This window comes from Sciurus vulgaris, assembly GCF_902686455.1.
Source record: "Sciurus vulgaris genome assembly, chromosome: 19".
NCBI classification, from domain to species: domain Eukaryota; kingdom Metazoa; phylum Chordata; class Mammalia; order Rodentia; family Sciuridae; genus Sciurus; species Sciurus vulgaris.
In genome coordinates, this window is record NC_136480.1 from 21,937,627 (window position 1) to 21,959,082 (window position 21,456).

General features: G+C 50.1%; 1 protein-coding gene across 19 annotated transcripts in view; it reads left to right on the plus strand.

Annotated features, from left to right (window-relative positions):
* Positions 1-12,966, plus strand: part of FOXP1 (forkhead box P1) — a 515,936-nt gene extending 502,970 nt beyond the window's left edge. For all 19 annotated transcript variants that reach the window (XM_079122626.1, XM_079122625.1, XM_079122642.1 and 16 more), the window contains 4 exons: positions 321-442; positions 1,777-1,846; positions 4,798-4,964; positions 9,689-12,966. In XM_079122626.1, coding sequence (XP_078978752.1) covers positions 321-442; positions 1,777-1,846; positions 4,798-4,964; positions 9,689-9,833 — 504 coding nt within the window. In that variant the 3' untranslated portion in view covers positions 9,834-12,966. The remainder of the gene's footprint in view (positions 1-320; positions 443-1,776; positions 1,847-4,797; positions 4,965-9,688) is intronic.
* The last annotated feature ends 8,490 nt before the right edge of the window (positions 12,967-21,456 follow it).

The window sequence follows — 21,456 nt, forward strand, 5'->3', positions numbered from 1 at the left end:
GCTGGGGCACGGTGCACAGGGCCATGCTGGCAGTGGCCGCAGCCTATTTGGAATCATTTCCAGAGCCTCATGCAGGACCCGTCGGGCTCCTGGGCCTGTCAGAGACCCTTCTCTTCTGGCTGGGTGTTGCCGGGGGGAGACAGATGCCCAGGGCAGTCGATGACAGTCTCGGGTCGCTGCCCTGGGGCACAGGAAGGACCCCGGGCGGGCGGCAGTGGGGAGCGGTGTACCCGTGGGGACTGTGTGGCTGAATGTACTGCTGTTTCTGGAGTCTTTTCTTACAGAAGTTGTAAATGTTCTCTCTCTTATACCTGCTGCAGAATGCAGTGCGCCATAATCTTAGTCTCCACAAGTGTTTTGTGCGAGTAGAGAACGTTAAAGGGGCAGTGTGGACGGTGGATGAAGTAGAGTTCCAAAAGCGAAGGCCACAAAAGATCAGTGGGTACGTCCACCACGTTTGAATTCTCCGCTCAGCTCGGACTGTGCTAACTCGTGTGACCTAGAGGCTTTGGCTGCGGGACGCTGTCGGCCCACAGAACTGGTTTCACGCTGTCTCGGTCAAGGGAAGCAAAAAAGCATTTCACCTCCTGTGTGTGCACCCGCCAGCCCCGCCCTGCTTGTGGTCTGTCGCATCCCATGCTGTAGCGCGTAGGTGCAGTGCATATTAACCCTCACGGCCATTCGCCTATGCTTATCGCGTTTTATTTTCTTTCTCCTGTCCCCTGTACTGGATGTGTGTCCCCCGCCCCGCCCCCTTCCACCCCACTCCATCTCCTTTGCCGCTGCTCCTACCCCAGGGTGCCATTCGCACCAACCTGTCACTGCATAAGTGCTTTGTCAGAGTAGAGGATGAGTCTGGGTCCTTTTGGACAGTTGATGACGAAGAGTTTAAACGTGGCCGCCATAGTCAACGAGGCCGTCCTCGCAAGTACTGCCCCGCTGCAGACTCTGACGAGCTTGTCGCACAGTAAGAGCCTTTACTTGCTTTCCGTTGTTTTCTGCTGTTGCTTTGGCTTTGCATGGTTGACTCATCCCATGGAGTTGTGCATTTCACCTCGCGGCGGTGCCGCAGCTTCCTGCCGGGGAACGCAGCGTGGGATGCGTCCGCGTAGCTGTCGCCTCTGGAACGCCAGTGCTTCAACAATGCTTTTTTGACGTCTTTGATGCCAGTTACTGATTGTACTTTGACTCAGCAGCTGACCGATTTTTTTTTTTTTTTTTTTTTTTTTTTTTGGTGGGACCCATGATTCCCTCAAGTCAGAGAGGCCACTTGGTGGGACAGAGTTCTTGATAGAGAAAGCCGAAATGAATGACCAGAGTGTTCTGAGCCCCGGGGGCGCGGCCACTGACCAGCACAGGCAACTTCCGGCGGAGGCCTTTCTTCCCCTCCCGTGGGTGCCGTGTTGTTTTAAGAAAAGGCTGGCCCTCCACTCCCCCCATCCCTGCCCAGACTCCCCACCTCGTGTGCCTTGGAGAGCCTCCCCTGGCATTCACTGCGAGCCCAGGTCCTGAGGCCGCTTCAGGGTCCCCGTTCTGCCCAGAGTTCACTTCTTGGCAACTAAAAATGTGCAGAGAGGTCTCCAGAGGGGGTCCCCAAGGCTGTTCTGCCTTAAGCCAGCTTTCTACACCCACTGACCCTGAACAGCAGGGAGAAGGCCTGGCTCTTTGGTGGGGACGTTTCTGATTTGCAAGGCCACCAGCAAGCTTAAAAGTTGGCTAGGAGCGCCAAGGTCGACTGCTCGTAACTCCGCGTCTCTCTCTCTCTCTCTCACGCAGTAACCCTTCCCTCATTAAAAACATGCAGAGCAGCCACGCCTACTGCACACCTCTCAATGCAGCTTTACAGGTAAGATTGATGGCACCCCGGCACGCGGCAGAGGCACACAGCTCCCCCACTCATTGCAAAATATATTAGCCTCGCTCTAATTAGATATTAAATTTTAATTCCGTTAAACTTTTTTCTTAAGTGCACAAAGCATTGTACTCCCTGGAGGCACACGCATCGGGCTGCTTCAGCATTAGCAGGATGCTTAGCATTTTGAATATTGTGGCAAAAAAATTAAAAGTTCACTTATTAATATTTATCAGCAGTATCATAATTTCCATCCTCTTATTTCAGAATTTCACTTGAGGCAAAAATACCACAAGTGTAATTACTCTAGCACAGCTATTAGTGTGCGGGATGATAGGCCACTGCATCACATGACCTTCTATTGTTCACGGGTTTGGAGAGAAAGCCGGGCTTTGTGTTGCTTCCTCCTGGAAAGTCCGCTTCGGCCTCCTCGCTCGGGAGGGGGAGCATGTGGGTTTGTTTTATTTTGTAAAGTGTGTAAACAGTAGTGGCCCAGGACAGAGCTCCAGGTCCCTGGCACATCCTTCCTGCTCACTGGGCCAGGGGGACATGGCTGCCTTGGGCTCACTGCACTTCCCGCCAGCCCGTGACCAGGCGGCCAGGCTCCCTCTCAACGTTGGTCCACGCAGGCCTCCTCTGGTTGGAAGATCCCCACGGATGCATTAAAATCCCTTGGGGAAGAGCAGAAACACAAATTTGGAGAGACGGTGGCGGCCGATGGCCCCTGAGCTACTGTCCTTCAGCAGCTCACACCTTAGACAGTTGAGCTGCAAACTCTCTTTTCTCAGCCTGAACTAAATACTTGGTGCATTTCTTTTAATTACTCGTAGTTTTACGCGGTGACTTTGGGAAGGAAAGCACACGTAGGTGCTGCCGCTGTAAATATCATTCATTAGTAACTTTCCCTGGAGTCTTGTGAAGTGTGCATCTCTAGCTGCAATAGTATTAAAATTACAAGCACATTTTACATTCATGAGGCGGAATGGCAAAAAAAAAAAAGTGATCCTCCCTCCTCTGGTTTCCCTTAACTATGTGACTAATTTCAATTAGGATGCTTTATCATTACGGAGCTGCTCGCGGTGTCTCTCAAACGCCGGCTGCACTTCCTGCCACAACACCATGTCCATGACGAGGTGGGCGCAAAAAACGCTTGGTGGCCGGGGCCTCTGCCCTCCCCGCCGTCAATCCCACAGGACATTTCTGAACATTCTGCCGGCAGGTCCTTGTTTCCATTAGCACCAGTTTTTCAAAACGAGTAAAAATTACTAGAGCAACATAATGCACGGTATACAATTTATAAAATAGGACAGCAGAATCCACTACAGAAATAAAACGTGGGACTCGGGACAGATTGTATTATGCTCTGAAAAAGGGAAGTAACTAAGGGAAACCATAAAGCGCCGTATTTATAGACGGCGGAGGGCGGCTAACACCGAGCGGGACTCGAGCGCCTGCCTTCTCGTGGCGAGGGGCCGGTCCACAGGTACAGACCTTTAGATAATCCAGTCCGCACAAGGAAGTGGACCCCAGCTCCCCTGCAACTCTAGAAAACCACCTGAGAGGCAGGTTGATGACTGGCTCAGGGTGGTGGACCTCCCCTGGGTTCTGGGCTCCGGTCTCCATGAGAGGTGGCTTCAACCTGAGAGCAGAGGGAACTCTACCTGCCCAGGAGGGACACGCTGTCAGGGCTGTCTCAGGTGCGCCCTTACCCCGAGGTGGGCATCGGTTGAACTCGCACGCTAGCACTGTGGAAGCACCAGTGCGAGTGCATAGTGTGGACAGCAGTAGCCAGTCCGGCTGCGGTTTGCACTGCTAATAGTAACTGTCCCTACCTTGCCAACCGCTCTGACCCAGAAAGTAAAAATGCTCTACTGCGACTGCAGTTGAATGAAAGCACCCGATGGAAGCTATTTGACCCAGTGTAGGACAGTGGGGAAGGCTGACCAGGATGGCTTGACCACAGTAGACCTTCTTCCCACTTTGAGACGTGGGCGGCAGGAGGCCTGCCCTGCAGGACTCAGCTGTGACCTGCTGGCCACCTGCCCTCCATGGTGCTTCCCTACCTGCTCAGAGCAAGACGGGCCAGATGAGGTCATCATGCTCAACTGTCTGATGGTACCAGGCCCGGTGCCCTCTGCCAGAGGGCAGGCTCGATGAACCTTGGCCTCCTCCCAGCTGCCCGTCTGCAATAAAACGAAAAGCCGCTGGGTCCCAGCCACTCCCCGACAGAAGCCCACACTGGCCCTGGAGAGCAGGGACAGCACCCTACCCCAGGGTGCCGGTCGTGTTTCTCCGTTTCCACCCTTCTTTGCTGACAGTCATTTGGAGCGACTTTGTCACCTTTAATATTGATGCTCTTAGGCACCAAACAGAAATGAGATTCAGAACTTCCTTTTACCAGATATTGCTCTTTCATCCCAAGATCACAGGTAATTGTCCCAAGTCCAGAGGACGACTCCATGTTCCCTTTAACCAGTTCTCAAATTTCACTAAACAGATTCAAAACCCATTAAAACAAATGATGGGGGGGGATAAAAATTGATTCCGATTCTATAATCCCTTCCTTTTCTATAGGATCTAAGAGGTAAATGTTTATGGAAGTCCTCATAAATTTGAGCAGTGCAGCCAGAATAATCTGATCACATCTCTGATATCCAATAGTGGACTCATCAAAATGGATAAAGAAATGAAAATTCCATTATATTGCACTATGATCTGGAAATATTCAGTTCCTCTTGAAAAAAGGCGTCGGATATGAACCTCAGATAGCCCATGGGAACCGAGCCACTTCACAGAACTCGGTTGGCAGGACCACACCCAGGAAGCAGGCCCAGGTCACTCTGCCGGCACAGCCGCCTGCACCTCTGAAATCCGCCCTCCAGTGTCCAGGGCTCTCCCGCTCACGTGTCCCCTGTCTTCACGCGCTCTCTCTTGGTTGATGGCAGGCTTCGATGGCTGAGAACAGTATACCTCTATACACTACCGCTTCCATGGGCAACCCCGCCCTGGGCAACCTAGCCAGCGCCATGCGGGAGGAGCTGAACGGGGCCATGGAGCACGCCAACAGCAACGAGAGCGACAGCAGCCCCGGCCGGTCCCCTATGCAAGCCGTGTGAGTACCGCCTGCCCTGCCCCGTCCCCTCCCCAACTGTGCGTATCTTTGTGATGACGTCTGACTCCCAGGAACCCAGAGGGACACCACCTGGCCTGCTGCTGCACACAGCAGTACCTCAGGACGCTCCTTGGCTTTGTGCGTCCACAGTGCACACCAGGCCGTGGACAGGTGTGCCGTCCGTTCCGCTTCGGGTGCGCTGGGCCTAGTGGAGAGGAGAGGGGTGGTTTACTGGGTCGTGCGTGAGCCAGAACCGCTGGCGCAGCAGCCTTGTGGCCATGCACTGATGATGGCCCCAGTGAAAGGCGGCATGATTTATGGATTGCTCTTAAAATATCCAAAGGAAAATTAACAGGAGTGTTCAGACGGCAGGGGACAAGGTGGCCAAGGGTGCCAAGCTGAACGTGAATGGCACCAGGCCACCCGGCTCTGCTGCTCCCGTGGGTGGGGGCTGGGGGCAGAGAACCACAGTGACCCCAGCTCTCCCAGGAAGGAGGAAGGGTTTTAAACCTGAGGAATGCAGCCATGTTATCCCAGATGGCTGCAGTTTCCGGGGACGTTACTTCCTGGCTGCGACCCCCTCAGAACACACTTGGTGTCTGCAGCAAGCTCGGGCCCAGAGTGGACCACTGCCCACCCGCTCGCACACTGCTGACCAACATCTTATTTGAAGACAGTTCGAGAGGCAGGAGTGGAAGTTGTGACCTGTAGCCATTAGCAACGGAGGGGACCGGCACCTAGGGACAGCAGCCGCACCAGCTGCCGATCAGAAGAGCCGTGCGGGGTCCGCAGTGCGGTTTTCCTGCATTTAATGTGGTGCCCGCGGTGCCACAGGAAGGATGGGCGCGTGGTCAGCAGGGGCCGTGGGGGCAGCCCTGCCCTGCTGCTGCAGGAAGCCCGTCCTTCCCGCCGACGCTGGGCAGTGAGGCTGCTGTTCCTGAGGCCTCTGTTCTCACACTTCGTCTTTAAATCGGTCGTGAGAGGAGCCTTTACTCAGATGTTAGGAAATTTGGACCATTTATAAATCGTCACCCACACGGCCTCAGTAAATGCCCATTAGAACAAAAGAATCTGCCCTGGCTGTTTCTCATTGCCCATGCGAAACTCCTAGGTTCCGCTGGTCCGAGTTCCTGTTAGCGGGAGAGGGGGCCTGGGTGGAGCCTCCCAGGCCGGAGTCGCTGTCCTGGACAAGACCGTGAGGCTGTGGAGTGAATTTAACAGGCCTGACTTACCCGGCCGCTAAAAACCACAGTTCCCAGCAGTCGTCATAGTTTTTATGAAACAAATGTTTCCCCTGCCTACAAATAAAACCAAGCCTGTGAGAAACGTGTTGCTCCGATCTCCGGCTCCCACAGGGCATGGCTGCGAGTCACGGCAGGTCCCCTCCGCCCTCACTGCCACGGCCCTTTTGATTTTGACCCTCTACTTGCCGTTAAGAGAATTCCAGAAGTTCATGGTTTCTTGTCCAGCATGACCCCGCAGTGCTAGGCAGTGTTTAACTGCCCCAGTCTATCGGAATAAATCAAGCCATAAACTCTACCACAAGGCCTGCAGGACCTCGTGGGGACGGCAGCCCAGCTGCTGTCCTCCTCCTCATGACCCTCAAACTCCACCACCTGCCACCTCTCTGGGAAGTGGCCCTGCGCCCACGGCTGCAGGACACCGTGCTTCTATCCCAAGAGGCACTGTCGCCCAGCAGAGTTCAGTTGTGCTGCGCGTAGCCCCCAGAACACAGGGCCTGAGCGCCAGCCAACCAGCTGTGTCCCAGGGCAGCGTGACAAGGGGACTGCCCGGGCAGAAGGGAAAGCTTCACCCTCTCAGTAGATGATGATGCTGGGGTCCAGGCAGCTGGGCACCAGGGCTGAAGGCACACAGTTAGCTCCAGGAAGCACACTGGGCCTCCGTGAGGCGTGGGCCTCCCCGCTGTGTTGGACCTGGAAATCTCTTCTGCAGCCTTGCCTGAGGCCCGGTCACCTCCACACCCAGTTCCAGGAAGCCCTGTATCTAACCTAGCTGTGCTAAGGCCGCACACAGCAGGTCCTGCACTGACATTGGTCACGGACAGTGTTAACCGGTAGGGAGCCAGCAGGGACACCCTGTCTTTGGGAAGCAAGCAGTGAATTTTGGGGAAAACAGTCTTCTCCAATACTGTGAGCGCCTTTGTGGGGACCTTACCAAATGACCTTATCAAGGTCTTTTTTTGTTGTCTGAGATTTGCAAAAACACCTGCGGAAGTCTAGCGATGATAAAGCAAGATCCGTGGGAGGCTGGGTTTCTTCCAGGGTTCCCTCTCCTGAACCCCCCACCCAAAGTTTTCTCTGACATCATCAGATTCTGCTTTCTAAACTAAAAAAGAGTAATAGGTCTGATGCCTTGAAAGACTCAAAGTAGGAAACATGTAAATCTGGCAGTACAGATCTCAAAATGAGCTCCATGCAACAGACATGCCTGAAACGATAGGTCAGGGGGGAGAGAGGGCGCCATTTATGAACTGACGAGTCTCTGCAGTGAAAACACAGAACTGAAACATTCGCTGTTGTCAGCAACCCACAAATGCGACTTACCGTACCTGCGCTGGACCACCAGCTGCCATGCAGCCAAATAGTTTTTAAAAATAATGCTCAATCCTGATGAGATTGAGTCTTGATGGGTTTAGCCCCTTCGGAAATTAATATCACAGTAAATCACAGGAGCCATAAAGATGTTTTGGCCTTTGCTCCAACAATTCCATTCTTAGAAATTTATCCCAAGGAGGTAAATCAACAGAAGTAGAGAGATTAATGGATAACAATGGTGACTTTTTTATGCAAACAGTGAAAGGGAGGGAATACAGACAGCTGCAGAACACTGTGTCCCCACAGTGGACCCTCTGGTAGCCTTAAAAATGATCGCCAAGCCAGGTGTGGCGGTGCACACCTGGAATCCCAGTGGCTCGGGAGACTCAGGCAGGTGGACCATGAATTCAAAGCCAGCCTGAACAAAAAGTGAGGCACTAAGCAACTCAGTGAGACCGTCTCTAAATAAAATACAAAATAGGGCTGGGGATGTGGCTCAGTGGTCAAGTGTCCCCGGAGTTCAATCCCCGGTATCCCCCCCAAAACGTGGCTAAAAAATCTAGCAAAAAAAAAAAAAAAATATATATATATATATATATATATTCCTGCAGTGTATAGTACATAAAAATATGACCCTCATTGGGATGAACAGGCAACAGAAACGGACCTTAAGTAGGTCCTCTTATCAATTAGTGTACCAGAGTCTCAGCAGAAGAATGCAGGGCATCCTGCCAGGACAGGCGCTTGGTTCAGTGCCCTGTGTCTCTCTTGAAATCCTTAATTTTTGAGCCAAGGATCTTGTATTTTGCACTGGGTTCTGCAAATTATTTAGTGAGGCCTGGGTCCTACGCAGATAAATAGAACTGCTAAAAAAAAAGGCCATGTAAAATGTGCTATAACAAAACTTATGCTCTGTTTCATTTTGCAAATGGTTTCAAAGAATAGGGGCATGATTTTTTAAAGCTATTTGCCTGACACCTAGTCCCCCAAACTCTCTGTACGCCGTGCTGATTTCAGAGTCGATTGATTCTGAAGGCTGTGTCTTCAAGGGCAGTCCGGAGCACTCTTCTGTTTGTTTTTAAATGGTTCCAGGGGCCTTTGTTGCACACAGCATCAATTATTTAGGAAGCCAACCGGCCCACTACCACCTCTTGTTACTAATACTTGATAATGTCAATTTAAAAAAAAAACCCTCCCTTCTGCAGCCAGTCTGAGATGTGAGCTCCTTTTTTAACTTGAATGGTTCTTTTACATATCAAAAGCCCAGCAACAGAAAGTAATTTGTATTTGCAAAGGATCGGTTGTAAATATGATTTACGAACATTTCTCAATTGTTATCAGAGTGGCTTTGTGTGATCACCCGAGTCCCCTTTGGGTGAACCAAGTGCCGGTCCACAATGAGGAAGTTGGCAGATCTCCCCCAGGCCCGGTGTCCCCATGGCCGCTACCAGCGGGGCCGCGCGTTTCGCCTTGTTTACAGCGGCTGACAGCGCTACCCTGACGGAGGCTGGCCTCCTTATCGTGTTGTTGTGTGGAGCGAGACTTCTCCCCTCCGTTTGTGTTTCCTGGCAGGGCTTTTCTTCCCTTATTGACAGTTTGTAAAAATATGCATTAATTTGGAGTTTCAAGCATGTATCATGGTGTCTCTTTGCTGTGTTTGCTTGAAGTTGATTAATGATAGAACCTCGCACCGGGTCGTCCTCTGGAGAGTTCTTTCACAGGGTCCGCATGTTAACGAGCACAGCAGAACACACAGCAAGCCATGATTAGCCCCGTCTCCTGAGCTCCGGTCCCAAACAAACCGCTGCTGAGTTACGGGGTCCGATTTCACGTGACGATTCGAAGGCGGATCTCCCCCCACCTGGGAGGCCACGTCGGGCCTGTCGCCTGGTTCCTGGCGTGTGGGCCGGGGACCGGCAGTCGCAGCACCTGGGAGCGCGTCAGAAATGCAGAGTCCCAGGCCTTCCCCAGACCACCCGACTCACTGCTGCGGCTTAATCGGGTCCTGGGGACCTAGGGTGCCGCGGAGCAGGAAAAGAGCCACCGGTCTGGAGACACGGGAGCCCCGGCCACGCAGGGCCGTGAACCTCGCAGGCTCCAGGTTTTGGGCAGTGTGGGGTCGGGACACGGGGCCAGAAGCAGCCACTGACCCTCTGCCTCTTTCCCCAGGCATCCCGTTCACGTCAAGGAAGAGCCCCTCGATCCGGAGGAAGCCGAAGGGCCGCTGTCCTTGGTGACGACAGCCAACCACAGTCCAGATTTTGACCAGGACAGAGATTACGAGGACGAGCCAGTCACCGAGGACATGGAGTGAACACCTGGGCGGGGCGGGGCCGGCCCGAGCGCGAAGACCGCAGCAGGCAGACAGAACAAAACAGACACTGCTAGACGCTGGCAGCGCTTGCTCTCCCTGGGTCGAGCCGGCTGGAGGATTTTCACGAACGCGTTGACGACTCTGAGACGTGTTGACTCTTAGTGCCATCAAAAGTCCCATTTGGGAGTATTTTTGATTTTTCTACTTTTTGTTGAAAAAGGAATTTGTACTCTGTGCGTTGGACGGACTCGTTTGGTACTTGGGATCTTCCTCTGTTCACAGTCAACATCAGTGTTGTACATTTGCTAAACTGAGATTCACTTTCAGCAGCAGACTCTGAACTGCAGTCCTGCCGGCGTTGGACGCGCGGGCGCCCGTCTGAGCGCGCGCACCCGAGCCGCAGACCGCGCCTCTGCCAGAGTCCACGGGTTCCAATGGACGGCCTGTTGCACAGTACCGCATGTTGATTATCACTGCCTTTACGCCTTTTGGTTTTTTGTTTTTCTGTTTTTTGGGTTTTTTTTTTTGCTTCCAGTTGGGATGGGGAGAAGCCTTTGTGTGTGTATTGGGGGGAGGGGTTAAAATTATCCCAAACTTTTTAACGTATTGCTTTTTATTTTTTTTTTCCTTCTTCTGTACCGTTTTAAGTTCTGACCTCAGGCCTCCACTTGGCCCAGGGCCTCTTGGAGGCTTAAAGTTTCCTGTACCTTGTGATGAATGTCGATAGGTATTTTTTATTACACAGAGCTGAATGTCATTTCTCGTTCATAGTTTTCTGTCACTCATTCCATTTTCCTACAGACACCACCACGTTTCTCTTGAAGTCAGAAAACATTCCGTTTTGGTCTATTTTCAAAAAGGTCCCAAATGCTGCGACTCTACACATGAAGCTCCCATCTAACCGGTGGGGCATCCTGCCAGAAAGAGAATGAATGACAGAAAAAAAAGAAACAGAGACACTCAGAACAATGCAGACTCATTCCACAGAGCAGTATTGGGGGCAGTAAGGGGGTTATGTCAGATTTTCCCTTTTTTTTTTTTGTTTTGAATAATAAGCATCATTCTGAATAACTGCCACAGCATTGTGTCAGCACCAGGAAGCAGGGGTGGGGGAGAGCAGGTGGGCTGACGTCACGGCTGCCACGCGCTGGCCCTCCGTGGCCCAGCAGTGAGGGCCCGAGGCTCTGCTGGGATGGCCGCCGTGGGCTGCCTTGACTGCAAAGTGACCAGAGGCCAGCTTTCCAGAGCAACTTTGTTGGACGCGGGGCCAGGCCCGAGCCCGGATCGTCAGAGCCACCCGGTGGCACTCTGCTGTTGGAATGCAAAGTAGACTTCAGGTGGAACCGTTGAGGGCGTTCAGGAGGACCGAGTCCCGCGGGTGCTGCAGCGCCTGTCTCGCAGGCCCCGTTTGCCGCGCGGTGGCATCACACCACCCCAGTGTCCAGGCCAACGGAGGACATCAGGTAGACGGGCTCCTGCGGGCCCTGGGCCTCTGGGGAGCCGCACGGGGCGTTGGCAGCGCCGTGGGCCTGGGTCCCACGGCCCCCCACACCTCCATCTGCACCCATTTCCCCGACATGTATTTATCTAGAACCGTAGCTTTTGTTTTTAGCTCGAGAGCCTTTTGGAGCTTAATTTATATTCTTTATACCTTTTATTTCTAAAATTACCAAAGATGTTACAGAAAGGTAAATTATGTTCTCTGTTTTATGCTTTATCTGATGAAGCCAAATATCCTCTTATTGTTGATCAAAGGAGGTGAAAGAATTTAGAGGCAAACACGAGACACAGGCTACTGCTGACCTGAGAAAGCTCGCCCTAGAGCAGATTCAGAAGACCAAGGAGGTGAAGGAACCAAAGTTGTTACTTTTTTCTAGTTTTTTTCTTTTTTTCTTGTACCTCTACAGAGACCAAAACTCATCCTTATTAAGAAAAATTAGGGGGCTACTAAAGATAAAAATAGGACACAGTATTATAGTTGCTATAGAAGGAACAAAGTCCCATCTCTGAAAGAGCTGTGAATGTCTGCCACCGGAAATGAGCATGTCCCACAGAGGGGACAGTTCAGGAAGTTCAGGAAACCAGACAAGCATCTGCAGTTGAACCTAGACCACACAATAGCATTTCTAGAAGTTTCTTTAAAGTTATTTAATGAGGTCACATGCCAGTTTTGTTTAAGAACTGTGCCGTCATCCCTGAATTAATTTTGGTTTATCTTGGCATATATTCTCCAATTTGTTTTTGTGTTATTTATCTTTTTGGATTAGGCCTTGGACAACATTTTTTCATTTAAAAAAAAAAAAAAAGTAACACTCCTGTCCACTCAAGCTTGGTACAAAAACGTCTTCGGCAGTCACCCTGGAAGCGTCCCTCTGCTCTGTGTGTGAAGGGCAGGCTGGGGTCACTCGCGGCTCCCCGGCTTCTCCAGGCAGCTTCGCGATGTGCAGGCAGTAGCCAAGAGGGTCCCGGGAAGGGCCCCATGCTTCTCAAGGAGCGGTTGCTGGTTGGTGTGGTATTCAAAAGAGGATAAAAATCTGGTAGATTAGTTCATTCTCAGCATGTGTAGCTAGACACGAGTAAAGATAACAGCATGAGAGACTGTTAGTACGCATACCTCAGTCCAAACCTTTAGGGAATGATGAAAATTTAAAGATACATTTCACTCAGTTGCACCTAGTTGTATGTCTTGCATGCTTAGTCTAAAGACTGTAGCAAAAAAAAAAAAGAAAAAAAAAAAAGAAAAATTAGATTTTACATATCTTTGCAGGTATCACAGCCTTGCAGAAGAACCAACTGAAAAAACAATTCTCAGGCTTCACAGCAAGCAAGCTTCACTATGATTTCCACAGTCCCGATTCTGTACCCCACGGGGGTTCCGTTGGCTTCCTTAGGATGGGGCTCATTATGTTGTACATAAATCCCAATGTGTCTGTGTGAATCTTTGTCTTTTTTGGGGGAGGGCGGAAGGCGGTTCTTTTTTTAGATATTGTTCCTAAAAAGGAATAAATGCATACACCTGTTTGTCAAAACACCTTTGCTTTTTGTGCAACTGCTTTATATTAACTACTAAAAAAAAAATCTTTGGGAAAAAAAACTACTGTCTGTAATGGAATTGCAGAATACGCTGCACATGTATTTCCTTGGGTTATCCTTTGCTTTAAGAATATTGGATGACGTTTTCTGACGTGGGAGGGAGAAACCTTTTTTTTTTTTTTTTTTTTGCTTTTAAATTGTAACATAGTTGATGGATTTTTTTTTTTTTTTTTCTTTTTCCGTTGTCATCGATTGGAGCATTTTGTACAGGTCTGTGTGTGCGTGGGCGCGTGCGTGCTTTAATCTGTTTTTGATACATTCCTGTCCCTTGTGTTTGATCTGGCCACTGCCTTCCTGGCTGTCTTACAATGAGTTCATACATTTGAAAAGAAAAAAAAAAAAAAAAATGTTGTTTAAAAATGTTTTCTCCTGCTGCAGTAAATATTTTGCATGATGAAATTCTAGGGTCACACTTTCAAAGTTTATCAGTGAAGTAGTGATTCATAATGGGGAGTGTTGGAAATATTTGAACTTTTGTATAAAAAAAAAAAAAACTTTACAAGGTGCCAAGATGTAAAGACAGTTTGTTACTTTTTTCTTCACCCCCGCCCCCCACCCCTCAGAGAAAGGCAGACATCAGGGAGGGAGTCCCACGAATCAGACAAGTGCACTATGGGGACGAGGACGCATCTGCCTGTCCCCAGTCTGTCCCTGTAAGACGGAGTAAGGCTGCCATGCTGGTCTGGCAGAGAAGGAGTGGCAGTGGTGCTCTCAGAGTGGCCGCACCCTGTGTCCACTACAGTCCTAGCAGTGCGTTCCCAGCGTCCCCTCAGACCGAATAAAGGAAACATGGATTCTCAACCTAAAACACGATGTAAATCACTAGCTTTTTTTCTTTTTTAAATCATTTAAAAAAAAAAAAAAAAAAAAAAAAAACCCACAAAGGCGCATCCCAGCCTGTTGCTCTCGGTCCCCTGCATTCCAGCTGCGCTGCTGGTTTCTCAGTCTTTCCGGCACCTTCGGGTCTGCGGCATCCCCTCCTGACCTTCTGAATGTTCTCCAGGTTGGTGTCGCGCTCTCAGCCCGAGGAGGAGATTGACAGCCCTCCAGGCATCCCGTGGGCCCGGCGGCTGCTGCCGTCTCCGCTCCCCGCGGCCGCTGCGGCCAGGGCCAGGGCGCTGTCCAGACGTGAGCGTGGTGCTTCGTGTTCGTGCCGCCAGTAGCGAGAGCTGCTTTGTTTTGATAAGGCATAAAAGAAACTCATTCCTTGACATCAACTGTAATTCCATCATTCCATGTCTGTGGATACAGACAATTACAAAAATGTGGTGTAGTCAGTACTCATTACTGGCACGATAGCATTCTCAAACGCAATAAAGACGCTGGTTGTTCTCACTGGTGGTCACAGTCACCCCGGCCTAAGTTTGTTCCCTCTGACCCGCTGGTGCTGTGTCTCAGTCATGTGCCCTCCGTTCCCCAGCCTGCTGCTTCCAGCACAGAATTAAATCAGTCTTAACTGAAAGCTGGCATCGTCACCACACCAGAAGCCCTTCCCGAGGACGAGATCCCCAAGCCAGGGGTCTCTCTACCTGGAGGATTGGGAGGGAGAAAAGAGACGGGGGCTGTCTCCCGAGGAAGCCCACTCCTCTTTCTCTCCCTCAAATTTTATAAAGAAAAACAAAATGTTTAATAACTAGCATTAAGAGCAAACTAAAATTTCAGAGGAAAGCAATTTCATGAATAATTCATTAAAATTTCACATCTGCAAGATTAGTCATCCAAATAAAATGCTAATGTCAAAAACATGCACCGTCTATAATATTCTCATCAAGAAATCTTTTTGCATATAATGATAAATGCTTAGATTAGAACAAATGATTCTATAAAAATATTCTAACCAAAGTATACTAGATAACTGCGTTCAGTGCAGAAAACAAGTCTGCAACCAAAATGCCCCAGAAGAATCACCTGAAATTTTTTTCATGTTTAAAAATTCAGTACCTACAAAATTTTCGCTCGTTCTCTCTAATATCATTCTCTCACATGTACATGGGGAGGATTAATGGATTCCAGCACCGTCTTCCAGCATAAATTACATTGCCCGTATATTGAAAACGGCGCTCGAAGCAGCCAGGCCATCAGAACACAGAAATCTGTAACGTGTGATTCCTAGCGCGCGATGCAGGTCGAGAGAGGACTTGAGCACCAGCCTTGCCCTGTTCATGTGGGGAAGTGCCCCGTGAGGCGGGCAAACAGTACTCCTGCCCAGCATGGTCCTGAGAAGCCCACGGTAGGAAAGTGACTGCTTTCTATTCGACAGGCAGAAGGTGCTGCTAGGTTGCAGGTGGGTGCCTCCCTGCACTGACTGCTATGCCCCAGTCTAGAAACCTCTATCTGAGGGTCAGCAGGACATCTGAACCTTTTATTCCCACCTGGCTTCTCAGTACGATATCAGGGGTCGCTGAAGTCCCCCAAGTAGCAGGCTTTGACTGACGCTTCTTCCAGCACACGCCTGCGGTCGGTCCAATCAAAAATGCCCACACATAGAAGGATCCAGACAGCAAGAGGGAACCGGTTGGCCAGGGCCGGCTGGGGACGCGCCCTGTGCCTTCCTGGCCTTGCAGGACCTATGCTAAAGCAGGACGCCACAGCACATTTATTCCAGACTTGTCACCCAGATAAACAAGGCGGCACACCCCCAAACTGGCTCCTCTCATAAATGAGGAACTTTACATATAAAAAGTATAACTGAAGACTAATTTTACACAACACTGGCGGTTTTGTATCAACGTATTCCGCACACCAAAGAAAGATTAGAACGAAGTGTTAGCCTCTCTTAACTAGAAGTTTGATTATATTACATATTCACACAGAGCCTAGTCATCACAATTGAAGTTTCCATTGTTGTTGAGGCAAAAGTATTCTTTATTTAAATACAGTGAACTTGGGTCTCAAGCCTTCATTTAAGGTGTTGACTGACTGATGAAAGGTTTAAGACAGAATTCACATTGGAGGGAAATTAAATTAAATACAAAAACAGTGTTCTGACTTTGGGACAATATTTAGATTAAAAAGCTATCACTTGATATATAACCTACTTATATTTATTTTTAAACAGTGTTTTATAAAAACACTGATGTCCTCTTATTGCCACTAGTTGTGAAGTCACATTCAGTGCTGACTACATATATATATGTATATATATATATATATATATCTCCATCCATCCACCTGACGTTTCCGACAGTCTTTTTTTGGTCTGCGGGGGCGGGGGGTGTTATACCAAGAATATAGGGAGGGAAAGGAGACAGGATTTAAGTTATAATTTGAAGGTAACCGGCCTTTCAAGAATTAATTTCAGCCAAAGCAATAATCATTATTTACCAGCATGTGACACTTTTATCACTCATCATATTAGCAAATTTCCATTGAAAATGCTAAAATGGTTCGTCATAAGGCAGATAACTGTTAGAGCTGTAAAAATGACCAACACAAGTGCCGGTACTCAAACATTAAATTATACTGTAATTAATAAAGACAGTTAAACTGTCTACCAGCAACAGCAATTTAGGTAACCACATTGGATCAGCTATAAATTGTAACTACATTAAAATTCCAGAAATATTAGCAATATGGATTACTTGATGGAAGTCAGTGCTGATCACCAACACTCTTTTCTTTTCCCCCTTTAAACAACGGAAGCACAGGTCACGTTGACCACAAATCCGTGGGCGAAGATCAGGCCTCGGCACTTTTAATCTTGTGAAACAAGCAATTACAAATAGTTGCATCGATTTCTTAAAAAGCTTTAGGTGACATAAATTGTTTCCTGTTTGCTCTGATACATAAATGTCACCGAGTCCAGTATTAATTAGGGCCATAGAACAACACGGGGTGGCGGTGTGGCCTCCGATCAAGAATGTGTCAGTGCTTTGTGAAGGTTCTGGGGGCGGCTCTGGCCGCCCCGCTTCCCACACACAACAGGAGAGGAAGGCAGAGCCGCTTCCTGGCCCGAGGCCTGTAGCGCCAGCTGAATGGCCTGAACTTCCCTGCAGGATTCAGCCTGGCTTTGTTTGCCATCTGACAAGAACCTCCACGTTCGTAAAATATCTTCTAAATAGAATAATATTTACGAGGCATTTGAGCCTCTGAAAAGCCAACACGTTTCGCCCTTCTCGATATTTGGTGCTATACATGCTTCCTCTGGTTTATGTTTCTTAAAATGCAATTTCGAATGGCTTGCGCACGCTATTGACTTAACGTAAATCAAACGTATCGTATACACTTTCTTGGGGTTGGCGTGCCACTTAGAAAAGTCTGTGAGATTCTGGGGGAAAGGCGGCCTGGGGAAAATGTATTAAATGGAAGTTTTTACTGTAATAGAATATTAACGTAAGTCAATGCTCATTTGCCATTAAGTTGATCCTTTTTAAACATACACATGCTTTTTATTATTTTGCACTCAAGCAAAAATTCCACAAAGACTTTCCATCTAGCTGGGAATGTCTCTGGCAAGAAACATTCAAGAAATCCTGAACTCCAGAAAGACAGCAGGCATCGTCCACGCTGAGTGCTGGCCCACCTGGCAGTGGACTCAGACCATGCCCGAGACAAGGCCAGTGCTGGTCAGTAGCGTGGCAGAGGCAGAAACGAGTACCCTTTAAAACCTGCCTCGCTGCCGCCCCATCAGCACACAGATGAAAATGTTTGATTTGCAACATAAAAGATTCATTAATTACCACTTGAATATTTAAAGCTATTTTGCAGTCTAACAGAGATAGATAAAGCACTGAATTAAAACCTCTAATAAAATTGTAAAAATATTTCGGTAAGTTTACCCGTGTTATGATTTAGGGAGAGATTCAAGCATTCTCACAGAATAGAGTCTTAGCAATTTTCAAGTGTGCATTTGAAAGGAGCTAAGTGTTCTGGGAACAATTTGTTTCTCACTTTCAAATGTTTACTAATAATTTGTTTTTGATTCGAGCTTGTCACCTTAGGACTCCACAGATGGAAAAAAAAAAAAAATCATCTACCAAGCAGATCTGTGCGTCAGGTATCCCATCCAGAAATTAAAATTCTGTCAAAAGTATGGCAAAGCGCCCTCCCGCCCCGTCCAGCCCTGCCTGTGACTCATCCACATCTGACTCCCTAGGCTGTTGTGGTGTCGACCCCTCCAGCATGCCAGGCCCACTGACATCGCCTGCTAGAGGCTCTGAACGCAAGGCCACCAAATGCAGCCCTGACCGTAAGGAGCAGGGGGCCTCCGGCAGCTGGCTTCCTCTCCCCAGTCCTCAGCTTTCCCAGTTCATTCAAGACATTTAAATAATGAAAACAGTTCCTTCCTATTTTAAAGTTCTAAAATTTTAATAACACATTCCCCCTTGGGGGCTTTTCCTGATGAGATCTTTGGCCCACGCGTCTGTGTGACAATGCACTTTGCAAGACATTGCAGGATTGCCTTACCAGACCCCACCTTGTAACCTGCGGTCAGAAGCACGTTCCCCAGCAGGCGACGCGTGCTGCCCCCTCCTTCCCACACCGTAAGCTGAACGAGCAGCTCAGCCCAGCAGGGAGTGAGGTTCGCAGGGCAGGTTTTAGACCCAAGGTTGTGTAGCGATGCTCCCCAAGCCAGGGAGGGGAAGAGTTCAGGAAGACCCCTCAGTCCACCAGGGACCATCAGCAGACCTCCCAGAATGTGCACTGTTGAACCAGAGCCCAAAGGGCGTCCAAGTGTCCACTAGCCAGGCAGAGGTGGTGGGAGAGTTCCAGGCAGAGTGAGCGGAGTCCTGCAGGGCCCGGGTGCAGAGCTGGGGTCAGCAAGAAGGCCACGGACTCCAAGGGAAGCCACCCTTGCAGTCACCAGTCATGAACCATGCCAAACAAATCACAGCGAGCAGCACCAGGTGCTTGTACGGTGGCTCTCCTGGGAAATGAAGGCACAGCAAGGCCCCCAGCCTGCCCCAGCCCTCCTGCCACCCTGCTGGCTGGCTGTTGCTGGTGCCTATCGAGCTCTCTGCCTGGGGTCTTTGCTTCAACTGCAGGGGCAGAGGCCTTGACCTTGGGCTCACAGATTGGGCCTAGGAAACCTTGCTTCGGTGTGTGGAGGGAGTGGACACAGGAAGGCAGCAGAGCCGTTTGAAGCTGAGAGTAGACATGGGAACCTGTCACACCTACCATCCCCCATGCTCTGCGGCCACCCTAACCAAACACCTTTCCAAACTTCTGCTGACCCTTCGAGGTAGGAGTAGTCACCAGCATTGCCAAGTGAGGGTGCCGGGGCCTCTGAGCAGCACAGGTCACCGGGGGCGGTGTCTGAGCTCTGCCCTTGTCCTCTAGGGCTGATGCTAGAAGCCCATCTGTGGGCACTGGCAGTGCCGCACACCTACAAAGGCCTCTGAACCAAATGAAGTTTCCTGCAAAGGCACCCCATCAAAACGAGCTGCCCAACACGCCCTCCGGATAAAATAGCTTTACGAGAGGCTTCGCAACATTCATTTTTGAACATGTTACGAAGTTATCAAATACAATGGAGGACGAGCCTTTAAACACAAGCCCTGTGTAGTCCTTTGTGCGCACAGTTAAGCACAGGGGAGAAGCAACATGTGGGCGTGGAGCCAAGCTCTGAACTACAGGCTCTATCTATGGGGCATCCTGGTCTCTTTCTGGCTCACACCTTCAAGAGGTGGCCAGGTGCAGTGGCACACACCTGTAATTCCCACCACAGGTGAGGCTAAGGCAGGAGAAGTACAAGTTCAAGGCCAGCCTGGGCAATTTAGCAAAATCCTGTCTCAAAATAACAACTCGGGCGGGGATGTGGCTCAGTAGCAGAGTGCCCTGGGCTCAATCCCCGGGACACAGCAGACCATGGGGCTGAATGGTGAGGAGCCCCAGCCTCCGGCGGGCCTGCCGCCTGACGGTCTTCTGTGTGGAGACGGCATCTCTGCCCAGAACCCCACTTAGCTACAAGAAGCAGCTGCGAGCTCCCCAAGGACAGGGACTCTGCCCGGTCACCTGGCCAGGGAGGAGCAGGGTGGGGAGCCCTCGGGCTGGGTTTGGAAAGGAGATGGCATGTGCTGCACAGGTTCCCTGGCTGTGGGTGGCTGCTGGCACTGACACCGGTGCCCCGGGTGGGCTGCCATTGAAGTCCCCATGTTACGAGATCCCCGTGTTGATGGAACCGGACGGGGTTGGAGGTAGAGTCAGCCCTCAGTGTTGCTCCATCGGCGGGTCGAGTGTTAGTGAGAACACGGTGCCCGTCCTCACCAACTCAGGGTCCTGCCGGGAGCCAGGCCAACCGGACACCCACAGGAAGTGGGCAGCCTCAGGCGCCCGGGAACATGAGGCCTGGCTCCATCTGCAAAGGCAAGTGACCAGGTCCGAAAGCCGGGGTGACGTGGTGGGGTCAGTGGCTCCACACGGGCACCCCTGTTCTTGAGGACAGCAGCTCAGTTCTGAGAACCCCCCTCTCCTCCCCGGCAGTGCTAGCTACTGTTGGAGGATCTGCACGGTCCCCTGCGCGCTCGGAGCTTAAACCACTGGGAGAAACAGAGGCCCCTGTGATGAACCCAGAGGACAGTCACCTTTCACCAGCACGGAGGCGAAGGTGCCAGGGCACACCGGGGGCCTGCTCAGAGCTGTGAACAGGACACCTCCCCACCCTGCCATGCCAGTGTCAAGTGTGGCTGTCTGTCTGTCTGTCTGAAGGCTTAGGGAAGAGGCTGTGGCGGGCTGTGCAGGCTAGATGTTCCAGGCAGGAAGAGGGAGTTACATTTTGACTTTGATGACACAGAAAGGGTGGAAAATCCTGGTTCCATTAAAAAAATCTAATTTGGAGAAATAATTTGCACTTAAAAAAATCAAGAACTTGAAGACCCTGATGAGTTGTATTGGCCCAAAACCAGGTGACCTGCTTAACGAACTTAAAATTCATGTCTCTGCGAGGCTTAGAGGAAAAGTGGCCACGATAGCCATTTGGTCAGAACTAGAACGCAGGGCGTGCACATACAGAGGGGCGGGCAGCACGTGTGCTGGTACGGACAAACCCCTGCCAACCTCAGGTATCGCTTCCTGGGTGGGACTTTTTCCAAAGAGTTACTAATTTAAAGATAAACATTTTTGAAAAGCTCAGTTCACCCTAGGTTCATTCTCTCTCCGAAGTCCTTCCTTAATTACAAAACCTATATAACCCATTTCCTTTGGTGTGCACAAAGGTGTGTAATTAAACCATTGCATAACACCTATCTCCATGTAAAACTCGCACTTAGGAACTTTAACTGCTGAATAAAAACTCCTATTACATGACCATTAAGTATTATGAATAAAGCAAGTCATGGTAGGACTTGATTAATTTTTATGCACTATGGATTGTGTCTTGAAGGAATTTGATTGTGGTAGGTGTTCTTCTAGGAAGCCCCACAGCCTCTGCCGGTGTCGCCTCGGGCAAGGCGTGTCCTGAGCTGGCACTGGGAGAAGGCACCCGGCCCCACTGTGGGCATCTGGCCCTCGGCTGCTTTTGAGGGCTTCGGGTAAAAACCTCAGACCCCACTAATAAATAGCAACATCAGCCCACTTGGAACTGGACAGTGGG